Genomic DNA, 21429 nt, shown 5'->3' with positions numbered 1-21429 from the left:
TCCCTGCTTCTCTGGGATGGAGGCAGGTGGACCCCCCACCCCGACCTCTCCTGTCAGCTCTCGCAGCGCCCCCCCTTGCAAGGACAACACTTGTGCCGGTCCGGCCCCACTGAGGGGACCTTGTCAGCCCCCTAAAGACGCTGCCTCAGAGTCAGGTGCGGCCTCAGCCAGGAGGACTCGGCCATGGCCCTGGGGACTCTGCCCACAGCGCCCAGAGACACGCCCGCTGTGCGTCCGGATTCCTCCCACCCCAGCGGCTGGCGCCGAGCCGTTTAGGGGGAGCGGACAGGCCGGTGGAGACGCTCCCTCACCCCCTTCCTCGTCTTTCCAGCCCCCCCCCCACCAAGCCCACCGCGCCTGGCGCCGCTGGCTGGCCCAAATCACCCCTAAGAGGCCTTTCACCGCTGGTCACTGGTCGGAGGCAGCCACGGGGACCAGACCGGGAAGGGGGAGGGGCCGGGAAGGGTGGGCGCCTGGGGTGCTCTGGAGGCCCCAGGCCCTCTCTGCTGTTATGGGCTGGGGCAGGCAGGTTTGCATCCCAACCTGTGGGGCGCCACCCCGGGAAATAGCCCCCAAACTGACTTGTTCAAAGTTGTTCCCAATGCAACAACTGAGAGCAGAGAAGAGAACCCCACGTGCTCAGAGGACAGCCCCTGAAGTGAACAGGCAGGACCCCAAAGCCCTTGATGGCGCGTGGGGGCCGGCGGGCCCTCCAGGCTGTCTTCTCAAACCCCCACTCCCCCCAAAGCAGTTCCACCCTTAGAGACACAGAGACACGGGGCGCCCAGCAGAGGTTGAGACGCCAGGCGCGAGCGCAGCTGCGGAGCTCAGCGTGGGCGGGAGACCCGCAAGCTCTCGCTGGTCTCCATTGGGTGCAGGCGGGGCACCGGGGCAGGGCGGGGTGCCCCAAGGCCGGTCCACAGGGCAGGGGTGGGGAGGGACACAGGCCTTGCTCCACCCGTGTTCCACAAACTTCCCAGCGGGCCTGAGAGCCCCCCAGAGTGAAGGGTCCGAGGGTAGCCCCAGAGCTGCAGAAGTGCTGGGGGCGCCGTGACCAAGACCCAGACAGGTGCCCCTCCCACCCCCCAGGTCCAAGAAGTGGCCAAAAACAGGCCCCTACTCTGACCTCCGAAGAGCAAAGGGAAATTCCTGGGGCCTGGGCCTCTGGGGGCACAATGGCCACTTCCTCCTGCCCCAGGCCTCCTGGAAAGCGCAAGCTCTGGAGGAGGGGGCGCCGGCCAGCCCACCACAGGGCCGCGGCCAGCCCAAGGCCTGAAGCAGGAAGCCTGGGCAGGACACAGGGGCCGCGCGCGGAGGCAGCCACACCCCCACCCTCGAGAAGCTGGCAGAGGCTAGTCCAGGTGGGGACGTCAGGCACAGCACACGGTGCTGCCCAGCCAGGCCTGGCCCCAGGCGCAGGACGGTGACCGTGTCCATGGGGTCCTCGCAGACCAAGGGGCAGGGGGTCGTTGGGGGCTGCCCCACGGTGGCGCAGACCGGCAGTGAGGAGCCACCACAGGTTGGCCTGCTGAGCCCTGCCACCCGGGGCAGGGCGCTGGCCTCCGGGAGGGTGGGCGTGTGCCCGGTGTCCGGTGACTGCCCAGGAGCACACAGCGCCCGGGGACCCGCCATTTTTTACTTTTCTGTTTCTCCCCGTTGTTAACAATTTCCAAGCAGTTCTTCAAAACGAGAATGAGCGTTTCACGCAGAGCAAAGCGGGGCCCCGCACGGGTGCTCCTGTCCACACGGCACAGCAGCGCCAACGAGGAGAGGCAGCAAACGGGGCCGCGACGGGGCACAGGACCTGGGGGCCTCCAGTCTCGGCACATGGAGTCCGCACCCCCGCTCTGCCCACCGGGCGCTGGAGGACCGAGGCCCAGCGGTGCAGTCCTCCTTCCAGAGGCTGCAGAGAGGCCAGCCCCAGAGCAGACAGACCCGACGGGGTGGAAGATGCGACGGTGCCCCCCACGCTCAGCGGGCACAGCAGCGCCCCAGAACCGGACCCTGGACTCATCGAAGCTCCGGGGACTCCCCGAAGCCCATGCCCGGCACGCCCTCGGGGCGGAGGGCTCAGGGAAGCAGGACGTCCCGGTCTTCACGGCTCGCTGAGCAGCAGGCCGGCCCCCGCATCTCTCCTCCTGGGCCGGTGCCCACTGCACAGCTCTGGGGAAAACAGGGCCCAGAGCACCCGCGCCAGGTGCCGCTGACCCGCAAGACAAGGACAGGGAGCCTAGGGCCGGAGCCCGAGTTCGTACCCCGGGCCTGGCACTGCCTCTGCCCCCCGCCTGCCCCTCACCGGGAGCCCCCTCTAGGCCCGGAGTCCCCACCCCCACCCCGGGCCTGGCGCCCAAGCAGCTGGGCTGCGCTCACGGCGGTCTACATGGCAGGTCCGTTTTAGGAGAGGACGTGGCCCTGGCCAGGGCTCCGCCCAGGGCGAAGGTGTCACGGCAGAGGGGGGGCTTCTTTAGAGACTGGGGCCTCGGGTGTGTGTCGGGCCAAGTGCCCCACGTCCTTGGGGGACGAGGACCCCAGACAGCCAGAGCCAGACCCGCCCTAGCAGCCCACAGCTGGCCGCTGGTTTCCGGGCCACCGGGGAGAGGGCAGGTCCTGCTGCCCAGGGACGTGGGCTCCCTCCCGGGGGCCAGCTGGGCAGGGTCCCCCTCTACGAGGGCCGCTGAGCGGTTCCACTTCCCTCCGAATGCTCCACGCGGCCGTGAACTTCCTCAAGGAAGGACACCGCTGCCTGGACGCTGGCCTCAAGGAAAATGGGAACAGACAAGGTTCCAGCGGGGAGGCACCCAGCCAGAGGCCCGCCCGTCCAGCGCCCCGTGAGCGTCCAGGCCGGCCCTGGGCCTCCTCCTCCGTGCAGGGGCTCAGCCCCCACACCAGCTAGTCTTCCAGGGGCCGGCCCCTCCTAGCTCCCGCCCTGGTGGCCACACAAGCTGCTCCTGACCAGACGCCCCTCTGTGGCGGCTCTGGGGGCAGCGGGCACAGGCGGGCAACCGCTGGTGTTTCCTCCCCCGGCGGTCAGGGCTGGGTGGCCCTGGCCCGAGGCCCCCCAGGGCCTGCATGTCGCCCCTGTGGGCGGTGGCCATGCTGCAGGGCGTGTCCACCTCCGGGGCAGCTCTGGGCACTGACGACGCTCCGCCTGTCGCCGGGTGCCGGGGCCTCTTCCCACCCCCCAGGGAGTGCGAGGGGGCGGGCGGGAGGGCAGCCCCCAGCCCCAGGCTGCTTCCCGGGCGGTTCCAGACCCCTGGAGGGAGATAGAGCAACCCCACCCGAGCTGGTCACGAGCACAGCTCAGAAATCAGTCTCGTGGGCAGACGGACGCGACAGAAACGCCGCCCACAAGCAGAGGACGCGGGGCCGGGGGCAGCACTCCAGGCCACCGGGCAAGAGAGCCAGGGGAACCCGGGCAGGAGGGGGGCTGCTCGCCCAGACTCACGCGCCGCCCGGCTGGGAGAGCCGACTGCAGCTGCCCGTGGCCCCGCGCCTGGCCTGAGGCCCTGCCCGCTGACCCCGGCTCCGCGGAGCAGAGGCCAGAAGGAGCCTGCGGACCTGGGGCTCCGGCGCAGGGTCTCCCCCATGGCCACCCCTTCATACCAGACGCTGCCCCCCCCCCCATGGGCTCACCGTCCTCTCTTAAGCACCGTCACCCACGCCCGGCCACACCAGCGGGCCCCGGTGCCCCCAGGCCCCCAAGGGCACGTGGCCTGCGGCCGAGCCTGTCCCATGAGGCTGAAGGGTCGAGGCTGCCCACGGCCAGCTCCGCACATGGATTCTATCCCAGGCCACACTGCCACCGATTTCCCAACCCCGTCACGGCGCCGAAAGATATTTACTTGCTCCCTAATCAAGCCAGAGCCGGAAGGCGCGGCGGCAGGTGCTGAGCGGGACGCAGAGACCCCAGTGCCAGGCCCTCCCTGGGCGGCGTGGGGAGAGGGGAGGCCGGTGAGCGCCCTGCGGGGCATGTTCTGCCACCACAGCGAGGCCAAGTGTGCACGTGGGGCTTCGGCCAGGATAGCGGGGACTGGGGGAGGCGTGCACGGCCCCCGCTGCACAGTCCACACCAGCCGGGGGAGGCGGAGGACCCGGGACCGAGACTAGGGCCAGGCAGCGAGTTCACAGACCACCAAGTCTCGGGGCCTCCGCAGAGGCCGGTGGCCCCACACTGAGGCCAGGCCGGCAGCGGCAGCGGGGACCCTCTCTGGCGCCCAGGGTTGAACAGGTGAGCTCTGAGCCGGGGCGAGCGGGTCAGGACGCGAGGGCCGGGCAGGCGGGCGCAGCACCGGAGTGGGCCAAGAGGGCACAGCTGCTTGGCCCTTCCTCCCGCCCTCCCCCAGCCTGGGCTCCTGGGCACCAAGGGCCAGCGGGAGAGCGGAGCGGGCCGCGGCGCCCTCGCTCGCTCGGGCAGGTCGGAGGCTCCGACGGAGAACAAAGCTTGGCGCTGAGCAGCTGCCCCAGAAACACGGGCCGCAGGGACAGGTGGCCCAATTTCCCTAATTCGCAAGCCCCACGCGGGACGGTGGTGGTGGTGCCCGTGCGCCCGCCCGGGGCCCCTGCTTCCTCTGGAGCCTCCCACAGCCGCAGCAACTTGGGGGGGTTACCAGCCCCGGGGGTCCCGGGGTGACCGAGTGGGGACGTGGGGCATCCACAGGGCCGGGGCCACGGGTGCCAGTGCTGAGCCGGAGAGGGGCTGTGGGCCGAGGGCTGGGCAGAGTCCACTCAGGGGGACAGCCCACCCGAGAGCGCGCCTAGCCGCCTGGGTCTCCCTTCCTGGGCCTGCCGGGCGGGACCCCGCCTTTCCGAGCCCCCCACTCCCCACAGAGGACCCCCACCGTGACCCTCCCACGCCCCCTTCTCTTCCAAAAAGACATGAAAGTAACCCGCGGCTTCTGAGGGGACGGGATGCTCGGGCGCCTGTGGAAACCTGCAGCAGCTTCTGCTAGCTGCACCCCGACGCGTCCTTCGGGGAGCACAGGGCACCCCAGAGCTCGCACCTCGAGCCCCGAGGCTGTCAGCCCCGCCCCGCCGAGGAAGCAGCGCCGCTCCGCTGTCCCCGAAGCGCCCGGGCTGCTGCCGACGCGCCTCTGCGCCCGCGGGGGCTGCGGAGCGGAGCCGCCCGGAGCCGCCGCCCCCACGCGGAGCCGCAGGTGCGCCCGCCGGGCCGCGCAGCCGGCGTCCCCCACGCGCTCGGCCGGGCGGCGCAGCCCGTCAAACTTTCTTTTGTTTATTCTCGGGCGTCGGAAAAACCCCCGCGCTCGCCCCGTCCGGGCTGCGCCAGGCGCCGCCCGCCCGCCCGCCCGCCGCGCGCCGCAGACCCGGCTCTCCGCGCGGGGACCCCGGCCCGCCCGCCCGGGACCCGCCGTGCCCGCTGCGCCCCCGCGGGCCGCGCGTCTGTTTACGGAGAAACAAAGGGCGGCCGGCGCGGACCCCGCTCCTCCCCGCGCCCCGCGCCACCCGCGCGCCCCGCGCGCCCCGCGCCGCCCCGCGCGCCCGGCCGCCGGCCCGGGGTGGAGACGCGGAGGCGCGGCGCGGGGAGCCGAGCGCGGGCCGCTCCCGGCAAACTCGGCGCGGGCGGGTCCCGGCGCAGCCCCCGAGCGGGCGGGGGGCGCGGGGCGGGCGCGGGGCGGGGCGGGGGGCGCAGGACGCCCCGGGCCGCCCCCCGGGGCCGGGCGTTGACGCAGCAGAAACCGCCAGCTGGAAAATCCCCCGGGGCCGGGGGGCGCGCGCGCGGGAGCGCGGGCCGGGGCGCGGGGCAGCCCCGCCGCCCCCGCTCCGGCCGCCCCGCGGGAGCCCCGCGCCCGCCGCCCCGCGCGCCCGCCCCGCCCCGCGCGCCCCGGAGCCGAAGCCCGGCCGGGCGCGACCGCCGCCCCCAGCCGCGGCCCGGGCGCCGAGCGGCGCGGGGAGGGCGCCCCCGCGGGGCGGGGCGGGGCGCGGCGGGCGGCGGGCGCGGGGGCGCGCCCCGGCCGGAGCGGCGCCGGCCCGCCGCGGCCCGGCCCGGCCCGGCCCGGCCCGGCGCGACGCGCCCCCGCCGCGCGGACAATGAGCCGCCCGCTTACCTGTGACCCCATGGGGCGCGGGCGGCCGGGCGGCCGGGCGGGCGGGATGCGCCGCCGCCGGGAGCGCCGCTGCGGGCGGGTGGGAGCTGCGGCTCGCCTCGCGCTCCGTCCGTCTGTCCGAGCGTCCGTCCGTCAGGCCGGCGCGCGCCCCCGCGCCCGCTCCAGCCCGGCGGCCCCGCCGCCCGCGCGCGCCCCGCCCGCGGCCCCGACCCCGCCCCCGCGCGCGCCCGGCCGCCGCTGATTGGCCCGCGCCGCGCCCCGGCCCGGCCGCCGCCCCGGGCCCCGCCCCGCCCCGCCGCCGGCCCCGCCCCCCGGCCCCGGCGCGGCGCGGCGCGTGGGGGGGGCGCGCCGGGGGTCGCTCGGCCCCCGCCCCCCGCGGCGCCGGACAGCGGAAGTGCGCGCGCGGGGCATTGTGGGAAGCGGCTCCGCGGCCGGCGGCGGCGGGCGGCGCGCGGGGGGCTCCGGCTCGCGCCCTGCCCGGGGCTCGGCCGCCGCGCGCGGGGCGCGGGGGGCGCGAGGGGGCGCGGGGCGGGCCGGCCCCGGGCCCTGCGGGCGGCGGCCCCGGCGTGGCCCGCGCGTGGGCGCCCCGGACCGCCCGCGCCCCGCGCCGCGGCCGGCCCCGCGCCCCGACGCGCACTTGCGCCGCGCGCGTCCCGCGAACTTCGCGGCTCCGGCGGCGGCGGCGGGCGCCCCACGGGCGTCCCCCCGGGGCGGGCTCCGGGCCGGCCCCGCGCGCCGCGCCGTCGAGGGCCCCGGCGCGCCCGGGCAGGGGCGCCCCTGGGGCGGGCCGCCCGCCAGCCCCGCGCCGGGCTCGGCCACCTCTGCGGCGCGGGGCGGCCCCGGCGCCCTCCCGCCACGGCCGCGGGTGCGGGCCCCGCCGGAGGGGCGCGCCCGGTGGCCCCGCACGCCCCCGCGCACTGCGCCGCGGGCCGCGCCCCTCCGGCCCCAGCCCGCGCCGGCCGCGGGGCCGGAGGCGCGCGCGCTCCTCGCCGGGCTGCGCGGGGCCAAGGCCGCCTGGCGGGGGGGGGGGGGGGCCGGGCGGCCCGCTGGGGAGGCGTCCGGGCCCCGCGCCCTGCCTCCCGCGGGGTCCTCGCCAGGTGGGAGGCGCGGCCGCAGGGATGCGCCCGGAGCTGGGGAGCGGCGCGCCCGGCGCGGTGGAGGCGGGCGCGGGGCGCGGGCGCCTCTGAGGACTCGCGCGGCGCGCGGGCTGCAGCGCGATCAAAGGCCTGGGCGCGCCCCTCTGCGCGGGCGCCTGGAAATGGCCGTGCGCGCCTCGCCCACTCCCTGCCTGTGCCCGGGCGCTGCTGCCCTGCTGCCCCTCCTGGCCTTCTCCGGGGGGCCCTCTCGGCCACACCCCTCTGGGCTGAAGCTCCAGCACCTCTGGAAGCCTCGACGCCCGGGGGAGCCCCTTTGAGGAGACTGGCCAGTGCCCCTTTGAGGAGACCAAGGGCATTTTCCACAGCGGCCCCCCACTTGCTGGGGTGCGGGCTGCCCTGCCAGCCCGGGAGGCCAGACCCCATTCCAGGCAGGCTCCCGGGACCAAGCCTGCGTCTCCACTGTGCCCGGGTCCCTGCCTGCCAGCCTAGGGCTTCCCGCCTGGCCCTTGCTGGGCTCTTGCACGAGTCTGGGGTCCAGGGCCCCCCACCACCTTGCCTGTTTGGTGACAAGTGGCGGCTGCCCCAGCCCCACCTGTATTGGGGACCTACAGTCCCATCTTTCTGCTCCAAGAAACAACGGCAGGGCAGGCCACTGGACACGAGCGGCCCGGAGCGGCGGAGGCAAGAGCAGCCCCAGAGCCGGGGGAGCTGCACCTGAATCCCCCTTGCGGGCCTGGGGGACCCCAGAGGTGCGGGGAGCCACACCTGAACCCCCCACCAGCCCCAGGGACCCGCAGCAGCAGCCTCGGCAGGGCTGCAAGGGAGAGGGGCTGGGCACGGCCTGCACGGGCTGGTGGGTGCTGGGCTGGGCCCCCTCGGCAGCGCCTGCAGCGGCCGGGCTGCGCTCAGAAGAGCCTCCTGGCAGTGGACGCCAGGCTGGGCGTCAGAGCGTCCCCTCCGGCGGCTCGGCATGGGTGGGGCCTCAGCGGGGCTCTGACCGAGGCCCCCCGCTCTGGAGCCGGGGGAGCCCGCAGGTGGGTGTTGAGGGCCCTGCGGTGGAGAGTGGCGGAGAGCTAGGGGGACCCCTGGCCCACGGCCTGCAAAGCGGTGGTCGGCAGGCAGCGGGGGCCAGCCTGAGCCTGTCTCAGGGACACCCCAGGCCTGCGGGGTCTGGGGCCTGGAGAGAGGAGTCCGCAGCACCTCACCCCACCCACAGATGCCAGAGTCTGGGGCGAAGGCCTCGGGCGGCCATGGGGCTGGTGGGGCCCCCAGAGGGTCCTGGCCCAGCCCCTGTACTCAGCCTCTGCCTGCTGGGCTCGCCTGACCCCTGCGGGGAGTGGACCCCCAGGCTCTGACGCCCCAGAGAGCAGACGGGCCTGTTTGGGGAGGGGCAGCCCGAAGGAGCTGTGGGCAGATGAGAGGGACAGCGGGTCGTGTCGCAAGCCCCACGCACATGCTCCTGGGCGGCCCCCCCTTGCCGGGCCTTCACCCCACCCACTTCTTCTACCCACCCCAGGGTTTCTGCGCATCTTCGCCGCATCTCTGGTCAGGAACCCGCCTGTTTATTCGCCAGCCAGTGGCATTGCTCAGCCGTTCCCATGGCAACAGCCCTGGAGTCCTGCCCCCTCCCAGGGAACTGCCCAGAACCTGTCCCTGCCTCTCTCAGCCTCTGCCCATCTGGACCGCAGGAGGCGAGCCTGAGGGCAGGCCGGGCGGGCGCGGGGGCCAACGGTGTGGGCACGGGCCACTCTCTCCACATCACGCCGGTCCTAGGGGACGGGAGGCCCCCCAGCAGCGCGCCCCGCCCACAGCGCGGAGGCCACTCGCCCAGTCTGGAGCAGCGCCGTGGACGCTGGGCCTGGCTCGGCCCTGCCCGGTGCCAGCTGGCCCCGCACTGTTGCCCGGCCTCCCCAGCCCTCCCTCCAGAGCCCTCCCGGCCAGGGGCTACCTGCCAACCCTGGGCGCCCCACCCCACCGTCCTCCGGGCCTGCGCCCCTGCCAAGACCCAACTGCCGCCCAGCTGCCACCGCCAACTGTCGCCCCTCTCATTCCAAGCGCTCACCCCCAACCGTCCTTCCAGAAGGCCCCTGCCAACTGCCAGCCCCTTCCTTCCTGAGCCACCCCCGGGCCAGCGCCAGGGCCCGCATTCCATACCTGCCTCCAGGATGGCGGCCGCACCTGCCGAGGCCGGGGTCGCCGGGGTCAGGGGGCAGAGGCAGGAGGTCCCGGGCGCCCGCGGGCGGGGGAGGGGGCTGAGAAGGGAACAGGCCGGAGCAGGACAGGAGGCTGAGGGCAGGGCGCCCGCGCGCCAGCTAGCTGGTGGGGCCGCCAGCACCGGGGTCAGCACGGGGGCCGGCACCAGGGTGTCCTAAGGGCTGGGCACTGCGCCGCCTGACCACTGACCTGGGCCCCGCCTGCCACAGTCAGGAGGGCACGTGGCCCCCCAGCCGTCCACCGGTCACCCCTCGAGGATAGCCCCAGGGGTCCGGCGCGGGGCTTCCTCCCGTGTCCTGGCCCCCCGCCAGCAGGGCCCCCCCCCCCAGTCGCCGGGCCCCACCCGCCCCCTGTGTGGGCCAGGCCTCCGCCTCCCTCCTCCTCCCTCCCGCCTGTTGGTCCAGGGCCCTGGGCAGGGCCGCCTCCTGGACCTCGCCCCCCTCCCACCTCTCCCACCGCCGCAGACCCGGGCGCACGCCCAGGAGGCCCAGCGCCCACGGTGGGGGCCTGAGGCTGTAGCCCCGTTGCCCTGGGCTCTGGAAGCCGAGGCCACAGAGGACCAGCCAGTCGGGCCGAGCAGGACGCTGCCCCGGTCCGGAGGGACGCGGCTGCCCCAGGCCAGTGTGGGGCGCACGTCCAGAGGGCGAAGGCTGCAGGTGGCCAGGGCTTGGTCCCGGAGAGGGGGCCGCGCATACCTCTGGGTGCCGGCTGGGGCAGGCGTGGGGCCCCCGTCCGCCTCCTGCCCCGCAGGGGGCACCACCCTCCCGCCAGAGGAGGGTCTTCTGGGGTCCCCTGGGAGGCATGGCCGGCCGGGCCCTGCCCTGTGCAGCGCCAGCTGTGGCTGGCCCTCGACCCCCTGACTGGGCAGTGCCGAGTGACCCGTGGGCGGCCGCACCGGGCCAGCATCCTGGAGCCCCGATGCTGGACTGGGCAGGGCGAGGGGGGACGGGGGCCTCTTCACAGAATGAGTCCGGGAGGAGCGGCCTCCCAGATGGAGCTGGTGCGGGCTGGGACCCCGGGCAGGGCGTGAGGGCAGCTGTGCCCAACACCACGGCCCCATCTGCCCGCAGAGCCACGCACTAGGCGAGCCCAGGGGGCAGCCTGCACCCCCACTGCAGGGCCGTGGAGGGGCGAGGGGCAGCTCAGCACCCTCCTGCCGTGTGGGGCATGGGGTCAGGGACACTCCGGGTGGAGGGGGGCGCCCCTCGAGTGTGACTTCCTGCGCCTCCAATTGTGGGGGAAAGAGACGTTTATTCCTAAAGGGCTAAAGCTCCAAGCCCCAAATACCCCCTTGGGCTCCAGAGTTGGAGCCAAGCAGCCTGTCAAGGTTCTCCTCAGGCCCACCCAGCTTTGGGATTGGGGTGCGCCCCCAGAGCCCCAGCGGCAGCCCCGGGAGGTGTGGCCTGTGGGGTGCCATGCCCATGCTGCTTGTCCCCACACCCAAGGCCCCATGACGCTGTCCTTGCCTGGAGTCCCATGTGGCACAAGTGCCACGCGGCCCGGCCCCCGTGCCACCTTGGAGGAGCACACTGCCTTGGGGGAGCGCGCCGCCTTGGGGGAGCACCAGTGCCTTGGAGGAGCACGTTGCCTCGGAGGAGCACCGCCCGCTGCACCCCTGCCTGTCCTGCTCCTCCATACTCGCCCCCGAGGACGCCGTCCCCTGAGGATGCGCCCCAGTCCTGGCCCCTGGATCTGGCCTGCAGGACACAGCTGCCCCCCCAGAGGCCCTGCCTGGATGGCTCTTGCTCGGCCTGGTCCTGCATTGCTGGCCTGTCTGCCCCCAGCCTGTGCCCCACAAGGGCAGGGCCATGTGTGGGTTGCTCTGCGTCCTGAGGGCTCAGGGCCATCCTGACCAGAACTGGGATCACCCCCAGCCGAATGGCTCCTTACTCCTCTGGTGTCCACCGGCACCCACAGGGCCCACCTGGAGCTGGGTGCTGAGCAGGGAGGGACACAGCTGGGCCTAAAGTGGACCTCTGCTGGGGTGCTGCGCGGGCAGGATGCGGCTGGCCCCACACTCCGATGCCGTGTGCCCCTTCTTCCTGTTGGGGCTCGGGCTGGGGTCACCCTGGACGTCAGGTGTGAGCTGCCCCAGAGGCAGCCGGGGCCAGGGGTCCACCGGGCGCTGGAGCAGCGGCACGGGACAGTGGACAGTGCTGGAGTGGTCCTTTCAGGGACCCTGGCCCCCAGGACAGCTCAGGAGGGTCTGAGGGAAGCCAGGGCGAGGGTTGGAGGGCTTGGGGCTCTGGCAAGGCCAAGGAGGGCGCCCTGCCCAGGGTGCAGTTGCTGGAGAGACCACCCCATCCGATTTCACCACCAGCTCAGCCTGGCCAGGGCCCAGGGGACCCGCACCTATCCCGGGCGCCACGGGGGATCCGGCGCAGGCGTGGGCCCCCCTCCATGGGTGCGGTGGTTTCGTCAGCAGACACAGGAGGCCTTATCAGACCGCAGGTTTTCCTGAGGAAGGAAGGGCGGTGTGCCTCCGGGATGGGCCCTCCCCGGGCGCCCGGCTGGGCGGGCACGCAGCTCATCTCCCCGGGGTAGGACAGTGTTCCCTGGGGGACCCCAGCCTGAGCCCAGCCCCTCCGGGGACAGACACTCTCTCGAGGACGGAGAGGCCTGGGGAGCTGAGGTCAGGCCCAGACCCTGGCTGTGTGCCCCGAAATCACAGGCGGCCGAGCAGGACACAGGAGCTGCCCCTCGTGCCCCGCCCGGTCCTCAGGCCTGTGAACAGCTCTGCACCCCGCTGTTCCCAGGGTGCCAGCGGAAGCCTGGCTGGGGACCCCAGAAGCACATGGCAGAAGATCCAAGCTGCCCTGGAAGAGCGGCACTGGAGAACCCAGATACCCCCATGGGGGGGAGGGGAGCCTCTGCGGTGTCGGCCAGCGACACCCGGGAGGCCCCGGCCCACCGCACCGGGCGAGGCGCCTGGGATCGGATCTGCAGCTGTGACCCTGCCAGAAAAAGCTGGAGGCACAAGCCCTCGGGGCCCTCCTGACGCTCCACTCCCCGCGGGGCCCCTGGGCCTCAGGGCAGGCGCCTGGGGGAGGCCCATGGCTGCGCGGAGTGGGCAGGAGCCAGCCCACAGGCCAGGGTCCTGCGGCCCCACCAGTGGGGCCTGGGGGTGTGGGGCCGCCTGCTGCAGACAGGCCCCGGCCGAGGCGGGCCAGGTGCCCCTTCCTCCCCGCTGGGGCGCTACCCCTTCCGCTCCAGAGGCCAGGGGCTATATTTAACCTCGCAGAGCGCTGGGAGCAGGGCTGAGGGGGAGCCCTGCAGCTGCCGCCGCCGACCGCTTTGGGGTTCAGGCTTTCTGGGGGGCTGATCCGCACTGACCACGGGGCGGGGGGGCTTCAACCAGACAGACACGCGGATGTCTGGGGCGCAGACACACGTGGCTGGGTGCACGTGCACGCAGGGACACCTCTTAGGGGTGTCAAGGCTCCCCGGAGACACCCATAGGTCATGTGGGGGAGAGGCCTACAGATGGAGGTGCCTGGTCCACTCTCTCTGCTCCCCAGTACCCCCAGTTTTCCTGAAGTCCTCCAGGGGACTGAGCTCTAGGGGTGCTCCCCACAGAGACACCACCCTGGCCCTTGCGGTGCCTCATGGGGGGGCGGCTGTGGCAGGAGCCCGAGCGCAACTGGACTGCACCCCCTGTGCCCCACAGGACCTCAGAGCAGGAAACGGGGCGTGATGGGGAGGCAGCGCCTGGAAAGGTGACCTCAGCTGGACCCCTCATGCCTTCCTCTCCCTGCTCCCCACTCCCCTCTCCTCCCTGTCTTTGTTCCGGGAGCAGCCCCCCTCGGACGCGCTGAGGGAGATGGGAAAACCCAGGTGGTGGGCCAGGCCCGGCAGGGTGGGGAGGAGGACGCTGGAGAGAGAGATGGGGTTCGGGCCCCGTGCGGCTGCCGCTGGCGGACGTCCAGCACCCCTCCACCCCCTCAGCTCCCGCCACCCCCGAGGCCCCGGAGGGATGCGGGAGGGCGGGGAGCTGGCCTGGAGGACAGGACATCCTCTTGGCAGGACACAGGACGCCAGGCCGGAGGTTCCCAGCCCCAGTCAAGGCCACGGGGGAGAGGTCACCGGGGCTGGGCTCACCCGCCCGAGTTGAGCCAGAACCCACAGGCGACCCTGTCCCTCCAGACCCCGTTCCTTCAGGACCCAGCGCAGCACCGTGGACACCCCATCCCCGAGCCCCGGGCCACTCGCAGCGCCGGCCAGGCTGGGCCCGGCTGCCCCAGGCTCAGGACGGGGAGGCCATCAGGCCACCTGCAGCGGGGCCCCCACCCGCGGCCGGGTCCTCCCCCCAGGGCCCCACACGGGAGGGGCGGCGCCGGCCCCAGCCCTCTCTCCGAGCAGAGCCAGGCCTGCCCTGAGCTGGCCGCGGCTGTGGGGCCCTCGGGAGGGAGGTGCGGGCCCCGGGGGGGTGGACGGCAGCGCAGCCAGAGCAGCTCCCGTCCTGGGCGCCGGCCACAGGCTCAGGCCCAGGCAGGGCCCACGGCACCCACGGGCGTCGCGCCACCTGCTGCCTTACCCGAGCAGGAGCCCACCTGTGTCTGGAGACCTCAGCCTCGCTGCCCGCGGCCGAGCCGGGGTCCTGGAGGCAGGCGGCCTCCCCCGTGCTCCTCCCGCGTGGGGACACAGCCTCCCACAGCAGGGAGCGCCCAGCGGGGGACTGGCCACGCGGAGGGGACACAGCAGGATGCGCCACAGCCCTGACCCTGAGGCCAACCTTGCTAGTCGGCGCCCCCAGGAGGCCCCCCAGTCCCCCTGTGCACGGCAGCCATGGGCACCGGGAGCTCCGCGGCCCTCCAGGCCGGCCAAGAGTGGGCGCAGCCTCCTTTGCGTGGACACCCAGCGGTGGGCTTGCTGGACACCCCTCCTCTCACCACCCTGTTGCGTGTTCACATCAGTCCCCCACCAGACGTGCACCCCCCGGGCAGGGCCCCCCTTGTGGCCAGAGGACTCTGGTACGGGCCAGCTGTGTGTGGACGGGGCGGTGGGGGTGCTGCCCGCGGCGAGGCCCCGACGCCACGGCCCTCGCTCCAGCTTCCTTCCCACCCAGTTTTCTCGAGGACAACGGACGCGCCCCGTCCCCGTCCTTTGGGGGCATGGCCGACCCCGCTCTCCTTGCCGACGCCTGGGCCGTGGGGGCTGCCGCGCCGCCTTCCCTGGCCCTCGGCTGGGTGGCTCTCCGTCCGTCCTTCAGAGAGTGGCGGCCCCTGGACTTCCTCAGACGCGCCCGGGGGCTTCTGAGAGGTGCCCTGGCAGGCCCCTCGCCCTGCCCTCGGCGCCCCCCATGTGGCCGAAGCTGGCCTCTGTGCTCTCCCTTTGGGAGGGGTGGGGGGGAACGCAGGGGAGCAGAGGTGGGGCGGCCCGGGCCTCGGACAGAGGCGGGACCCCCGTGGGGCACAGCCCAGGCCAGGAGCTGAGGGGGGCCGGCCCCCCTGGGCTGAGACCTGGGGCCGGGACGCCCGTGCCCTCACAGGGCCCCGGTTCTGGCCAGGACTCCAGGGGCTGCATCCTGCAGCAGGGGCGGCGGAGGGGCCGGGCACCGGGCATTTCCTGCAGGCCCCTCTCCTGGCCCAGCCCCGCGGCCGGCCCCTTCCTCCCCCGCCCCAGGGGCTTTCCAGCGGAGAGGCCGCTATTTTTAGCTGAGGGAGCAGGACTGATTCCTGGCCCCGGTGCCTCCCCGGGGGGAAAGCCTGGGTGAAACTGGGGCTGGGGGTGGGGAGGCAGGCGGGCGGCCCTCCTGGTCCCCGGCCTGGCCGCGTAGGACCTGGGCGCGGCTCAGCGGGCGGGCCCGGGGCCTGGGTGGGCTGCGCCCACTTCCTGCCGCTGCGCCCCCAGGCTTCAAAGGCGGCTTGTGGTCACTCCCTCTCCCACGCAGCCAGCGGGCGGGCGGCAGTGCACGAAGCCCTCAGCCGGGCCCGTTCTGGGCAGCTTCAAAGCAGCTGGTGGACCGCGGTGGGCCCGCGGTCATGGCCCTCCCGGGTGGACGGGGACAGTGTTCCCGCCGCATCTGCACCCCGCCCTGCTGCCCTCCCGGGTGGGCTCAGGGCAAAGGCCCAGACGCGTGCCTGGCTTCCCTACCGCGAGCTGGAGGGGGCCACCGAGGGGTGCTGATGCCCTTTTGCCTGTCCACATGGGGGGCCTGGGGGGCAAAGATGGATGACAAGTTGGGGGCACCCTGACTGGGCCCCTCAGGCCCCCCTTCTTTCTCCCTCCTCTCCCCACCTTTTTGCCAAGGGAGCCTGGGGCAGCTGGGCAGGCGACGTCCAGTCAGGGCGGCCCAGGCGTGGCCCCCACCCACCGCAGAGGCGGGCCGGGCTCCCCACAGCGCAGAGGGCGGGAGGGGAGCACAGGCTCCAGGAACAGAGTGTGCCTGTGCGCAGGGGAGGGTCCCCTGGGGTCAGTTCCGGGACAGTCGCCTCGTTTAATCTGCGCAGAGACGTGCAGGGCCTCGGCGGCGGTGGCCCTAACCTAGATCTGCTCCGGGCCTGGGGTCAGGGCCATCTGCCTCGCAGGGCGGAGGGGACTTTGGTCCCCCTCCTGCCTCAGGGGTCCAGAGAAGCCTGAGAGCTGAGGCCCCACAGCCCAGGGCCCCTTGGGGCCGGCTCCCCGCCCCCTCGTCCTTGGTGAGGCCGCCTTTGGGCACGGCCAGGCAGCTGGGCAGCGCCGCCCCTGTGGATCTAGGGTCATGAGGACCAGGCTTGGGGAAGGCAGGCCTGGGGTCCTGGCCACGCCTCCTGGACCAAGACCTGCCACCTGGTGGCAGGCGGGTGTGTGTGTGGGTGGTGGTAGGAGTGGGGTGGGGGGTATCCCCATTCCGAGAGGCAGCATCTGGCCCCCCAGCCTGTGTGGAGTCGAGCCACTGGGGTCTGTCTGCCCTCCCAAGCCGAGTCCCTAGCGGTCTCACCACCGGGCAGAGCCAGGACAGCCTCGGGGGCTCAGGACACGCCCAGGTACGGGGGCCTCAGCTCTGGCCTCCACAGCCAGCTGGACTCCGCTGGACTCTGGGTCGTGCCTTTTCCCACCCCCACCTCTGCTTTCCAAGGTCCAAGGCTGGCGAGGCAGATGCTGCGTACCCCAAAATTCTGGGACCCCTGCTCAAGTCCTGTCCGTGGCCCCCATCGGCGGCTGTCCCTCTCCTCGGGCCCAGAGTGGCGGTGGGTGAGGTCCAGGCCGGTCAGCTGGGTGCAGGTGAAGGTCTCTGGGCCACAGGTGGGCCGTGGGCCAGATTGGGGAGCACCGAACGGCTTCCGGTGCTACCCGACGAGCGGCCTGGGTGGGTGGACACCCGGTCCATGTGTGCACGTGGGCCGAGGGCTCCCTGACAGCGCAGGGTCCTGTGGACACGGGCCTCCCGGCACTGGGGCCGGCATCTGGCCCTTGGAGCACGCGCGCCTCGCCCAGCAGCCCCCTCGGGCGCGGGAAGAGGCCACAGCAGGCGGGGAGGCGCCCGTGTGGGCCCTGCGGGGAGGGTGGGGCGAGCGGGGGCCGCAGCCTTCTCCCCGAAAGCCGCCCCACGTGGCGCCCTGGGCACGCGGCGGCAGACTCCGGAGCGGCGAAGCGCTGCTGGCTCTTCCGGCACAGAGGGCCAGGGAGGGGGCTTTACACACCCTGTCTGCGGCTGCAGCGAGGAGGGCACCCGGGGGGGGCACAGGACCCTGCCAAGTTGGTGGGTGAGGCCCCAGGTGGGCCGCACCGGCAGTGGGTGCGGGCTGCTCGCCCCTGAGTTGTGCCCAGCTAAGAGCCATCAGATCGGCCTGCGGGGCTGGGACCCCAACCCAGGCCTCCCTGGTGGGGTGGGCAAGGGCCAGCGCAGGCCGCTGCTGGGGTCAGCAGAGGCGGTGAGGCTCCGCGTGGGCGGGCGCCACGTCCCCCAAACGCACCACCCAGAGGGCGCTGGGTAAGTCTCCATGATTCCAGATGCTCAGCAGCTGTCCTGGCCATTTCCGCCCTCCCTCTGACCCCGTATCCGCCAGGAAGTGTCCCCTCCTGTCCCCAGGCTCTGAGCCACCCCCCACCTCCCTGTACCCCACTTCCTGAGCAGAGGTGTTTGTTCAGACACAGCCCCACCCCCACAGGGCGCTGCTCCCAGGGCGCGGGCTGCCCTGCATCCTCCCGGGCCCCTCCATCTCTCCAGCTCGGGGCTGCCTTCCCCTCCCTCCTCCTGCCAGGCCGGAGGCCGGAGCATAAATCAAGGCTGGGACTGGCCAGCAGGACGGTGGGGGGTACCGGTGGGGGAGGTGGGAGCCTCCAGGTCCAGGCGGGAGAGGCTGGATTTGCAGCCGCAGGGCAGAGGGGCAAGCTCAGAAGCTTGCCTGGCAGACACAGGGGAGGGGCTGCTCCTCAAACCCATAATGGGGAGACAGCCCCACCTTCCCCAAGGGGGGGCTGGGGAGCACAAGAGGTCAGTGCTGCTGCAGCTGGTCCAATCTGGGGGTCTCTGGAGAGGGGACGGGGGGGGGGCGCCTTTCCTGTCACATGTTTTCCAGGCCATCCTGGGCATCGGGCTCCCATGGGCTGGGGGGTCAGGGGCCAGGCCAGACCCAGGATAAGGCCCCAGGGGCCCAGCAGCTCCAGCCCACTGACCTCTGTTCCTCAGCATCCGGTCCCTGGTGCCCACCCCCGCTTCCTGCTCTTCCCCGGCGAGAAGGGGCAGGTGGGCCTGGCCGAGGGAGCCCTGCGTCTCCCACCCGTCTCCGAGTGGCCCCTGGCAGAGTGCCCTTCCCCTTTTCTGGGGAACCCAGACAAAATGTGGGGTGCCAGCACAGTTCAGGGCAATTTTCTAAGACACCCCACTGAGTCTGTATGTCTGCAGGGCCTGAATGGGTGGGGGCCTTGGCCTCGCCAGCCCTGCTGGCTGCATCTGGGTCGGTGAAGCAGGGGGGCCAAGCCCCACTCCCCAGAACAGACTGCATCTGAGTTCGTCAGAGGACCTGGCGGGCCCCAGTTCCCATCCCCACCCTCACTACAGCCCCGGTGGACGTTCAGGAGGACCTGCATCCCCCAGGGCAGGGCTCCCCGTCTAGTGACCTCAAGTGGGGTTCGTGGAGCTCCCTCATCGCCCTGCTGGCACCCGGGGCCCAGTGAGGAGGTGGCTGCAGACTGGGGGTGGGAGGGGCCCTGCCCAGCTAGGGTGCGCGCTGGGTCTCGCCGGACGGCGGCCGTGGCAACGGCCAGACTCAGCAAAAACGACAACCCTAACAGCAGGCCGGCCAGGTGGAGGCGGATTTCAGAGAAACCTTTAATGTTGCCTTTGCCACATCCGAGCTGGCAAACCTGCACCCCAAAGTGCCTGCTGCTCACCTGAAGCTTGGGTGTCACTGCTGTCCTGCATTTGATCTTGAAATTCTGGGGGCACATCCAGCCTTCACCACCCACTGACCCCGCACCAGAACCCTCCTGCTCCCCAGCCCCTAAAGACGTGCAGTGCCCCCCCATGCCCGGCTCCGGCTGGGTTTCAGGCGCCCCCAGCTGAGGCGCCCCCGGCCGGCTGACCGCCAGAGGGGAAGGCGCAAAGCAGAAGGCCGGAGCCGCGCAGGGAGGCCCAGGCCGGCCCAAGGAGGAACCGCGGCCAGGCAGGGCCCACCTGGGGAGGCCGTGGGCGCTGCGGCCACAGAAAGAGGATCCGGGCAGGCTGGGGCTTTCCAGCCCGGCTCACCGTTTCCTGGGAAGGTGCCGAGGGCCCCGCGGGCAAACAGCCCCTCCCAAGCCGCCAGGCCTCAGGCGGGGGTGCCCCGGGCTGGCCCCTCGCCCTGGGGGGCCGGAGCCACAGACCTGGGACTGGGGGGGCCCCCAGCCCTGCCGTGTCCCGGCGCGCGGGTTGAGGGAGGGGCCGGCGGGGCCGGGCCGGGCCGGGCCGGGGTCGCGTGACTCACAAAGCCGCGCCGGGGCGGGTCACAAAGGCCCGGGCGCCGCCGGAGCGCCCCGCGCGTCTGGCCCCGCGCCCCCGCCGGCGCCCCCCGCCAAGGCGGGCCTCGCCATGTGCGTGGTGTGCTTCGTGCGCGCGCTGGCGCACGTGTTCCGCGCGTACCTGGCCGCGCAGTACGCCTACAGCTCCCGCGGCTGGCCCGTGGCCTTCCGCTGGGACGACGCGCGCGCCGGCGGGGGCGGCCGCGGGGCGCTGACCTGCGCGGCGGCCGCGGCCGGCGTGTGGCTGCTGCGGGGCGCGGCGCTGGGCGAGGCCGGGCCCGGGCGGCCGCCGCGGGGCGCGCGCAGCCAGGCGCAGTGCCTGCTGCGGCAGATCCGCGAGCTGCCCGGCCAGCTGGCGAGCTACGCGCTGGCGCGCTCGCTGGGCCGCTGGCTGGTGTACCCCGGCTCCACCTTCCTCATGACGCGCGCGCTGCTGCCGCTGCTGCAGCAGGGCCAGGAGCGCCTGGTGGCGCGCTACCAGGGCCGGCGCGCCAAGCTGCTGGCCTGCGACGGCAACGAGATCGACACCATGTTCATGGACCGCCGGCGGCGGCCGGGCAGCCGCGGCCGGCGCCTGGTCATCTGCTGCGAGGGCAACGCGGGCTTCTACGAGATGGGCTGCCTGGCGGCGCCGCTGGAGGCCGGCTACTCGGTGCTGGGCTGGAACCACCCCGGCTTCGGCGGCAGCACGGGCGCGCCGTTCCCGCAGCACGACGCCAACGCCATGGACGTGGTGGTCAAGTACGCGCTGCAGCGCCTGCGCTTCCCGCCCGCGCGCGTGGTGGTCTACGGCTGGTCCATCGGCGGCTTCACGGCCACCTGGGCCGCCATGACCTACCCCGAGCTGGGCGCGCTGGTGCTCGACGCCGCCTTCGACGACCTCGTGCCGCTCGCCCTGAAGGTCATGCCGCCCAGCTGGAAGGGGCTGGTGGTGCGCACCGTGCGCGAGCACTTCAACCTCAACGTGGCCGAGCAGCTGTGCCTGTACCCGGGCCCGGTGCTGCTGCTGCGCCGCACGCAGGACGACGTGGTCAGCGCCGCGCGCGCCCCGCCGGCCGGCGGCCTGGACGGCAACCTGGACGGCAACCGCGGCGACGAGCTGCTGCTGCGCCTGCTGCGCCACCGCTACCCGGCCGTGATGGCGCGCGAGGGCCGCGGCGCCGTGGCCCGCTGGCTGCGCGCGGGCGGCGGGGCCCCGGAGGCGGCCTTCTGCGCGCGCCACCGCGTGGACGACGACCGGTGCCTGGCGCTGCTGCGCGCCCACCGCGCGCGCCTGGAGCAGGAGCAGGAGCAGGAGCGCGGCCCCGCGGCCCCGGGCGCGCCGGCGCCGCACGGGCCCGCCTTCCCCTGGCTCGTGGGCCGCGGCCTGAGCGCGCGGCGGCGCCGGCAGCTCGCGCTGTTCCTGGCGCGCAAGCACCTCAAGAACGTGGAGGCCACGCACTGCTGCCCGCTGGCGCCCGAGGACTTCCAGCTGCCCTGGCGGCTGCGGCCCGCGCCCCCGCCCCCGTCCCCGCCCCGCGCCCCGAGCCAGTAAAGCTGCCCGCCGCACCCCGCCGCCTGACTGCGCGCCCCGCGCCCCCGCCCGCCCCGCCCCGCCCCGCACCCCGAGCCAGTAAAGCTGCCCGCCGCACCCCGCCGCCTCTGACTGCCCGCCCCGCGGCCCCGCCCGCCCCCGCCCCGCGGCCCCGCCCGCCCCGCCCCGCCCCGCCCCGCACCCCGAGCCAGTAAAGCTGCCCGCCGCACCCCGCCGCCTCTGCGCGCCCCGCGCCCGCCCCGCGCCCGCCCCGCCCCCCGAGCCAGTAAAGCTGCCCGCCGCACCCCGCCGCCTCTGACTGCGCGCCCCGCGCCCGCCCCGCCACCCCGCCCCGCCCCGCGCCCCGCCCCCCGCCCGCCCCGCCCCGCCCCGCACCCCGAGCCAGTAAAGCTGCCCGCCGCACCCCGCCGCCTCTGCGCGCCCCGCGCCCGCCCCGCGCCCGCCCCGCGCCCCGCCCCGCCCCCCGAGCCAGTAAAGCTGCCCGCCGCACCCCGCCGCCTCTGACTGCGCGCCCCGCGCCCCGCCCCGCCACCCCGCCCCGCCCCGCGCCCCGCCCCCGCCCGCCCCGCGCCCCCGCCCCGCCCGCCCCGCGCCCCGCCCC

General features: G+C 74.0%; 1 protein-coding gene across 1 annotated transcript; it reads left to right on the top strand.

Moving 5' to 3' along the window:
- Positions 1-19251: 19251 nt before the first annotated feature.
- On the top strand, positions 19252-20828 carry ABHD16B (abhydrolase domain containing 16B; the record flags this gene model as incomplete). The annotated part of the gene is made up of 1 exon (XM_084246580.1): positions 19252-20828. The coding sequence occupies exon 1, from the start codon at positions 19365-19367 to the stop codon at positions 20826-20828; it is 1464 nt and encodes a 487-aa protein (XP_084102706.1). The 5' UTR covers positions 19252-19364.
- Between the last annotated feature and the right edge of the window lie 601 nt (positions 20829-21429).

Source organism: Talpa europaea, assembly GCF_964194135.1.
Source record: "Talpa europaea genome assembly, chromosome: 11".
NCBI lineage: Eukaryota > Metazoa > Chordata > Mammalia > Eulipotyphla > Talpidae > Talpa > Talpa europaea.
This window is presented reverse-complemented; position numbering and strand designations above follow the sequence as displayed.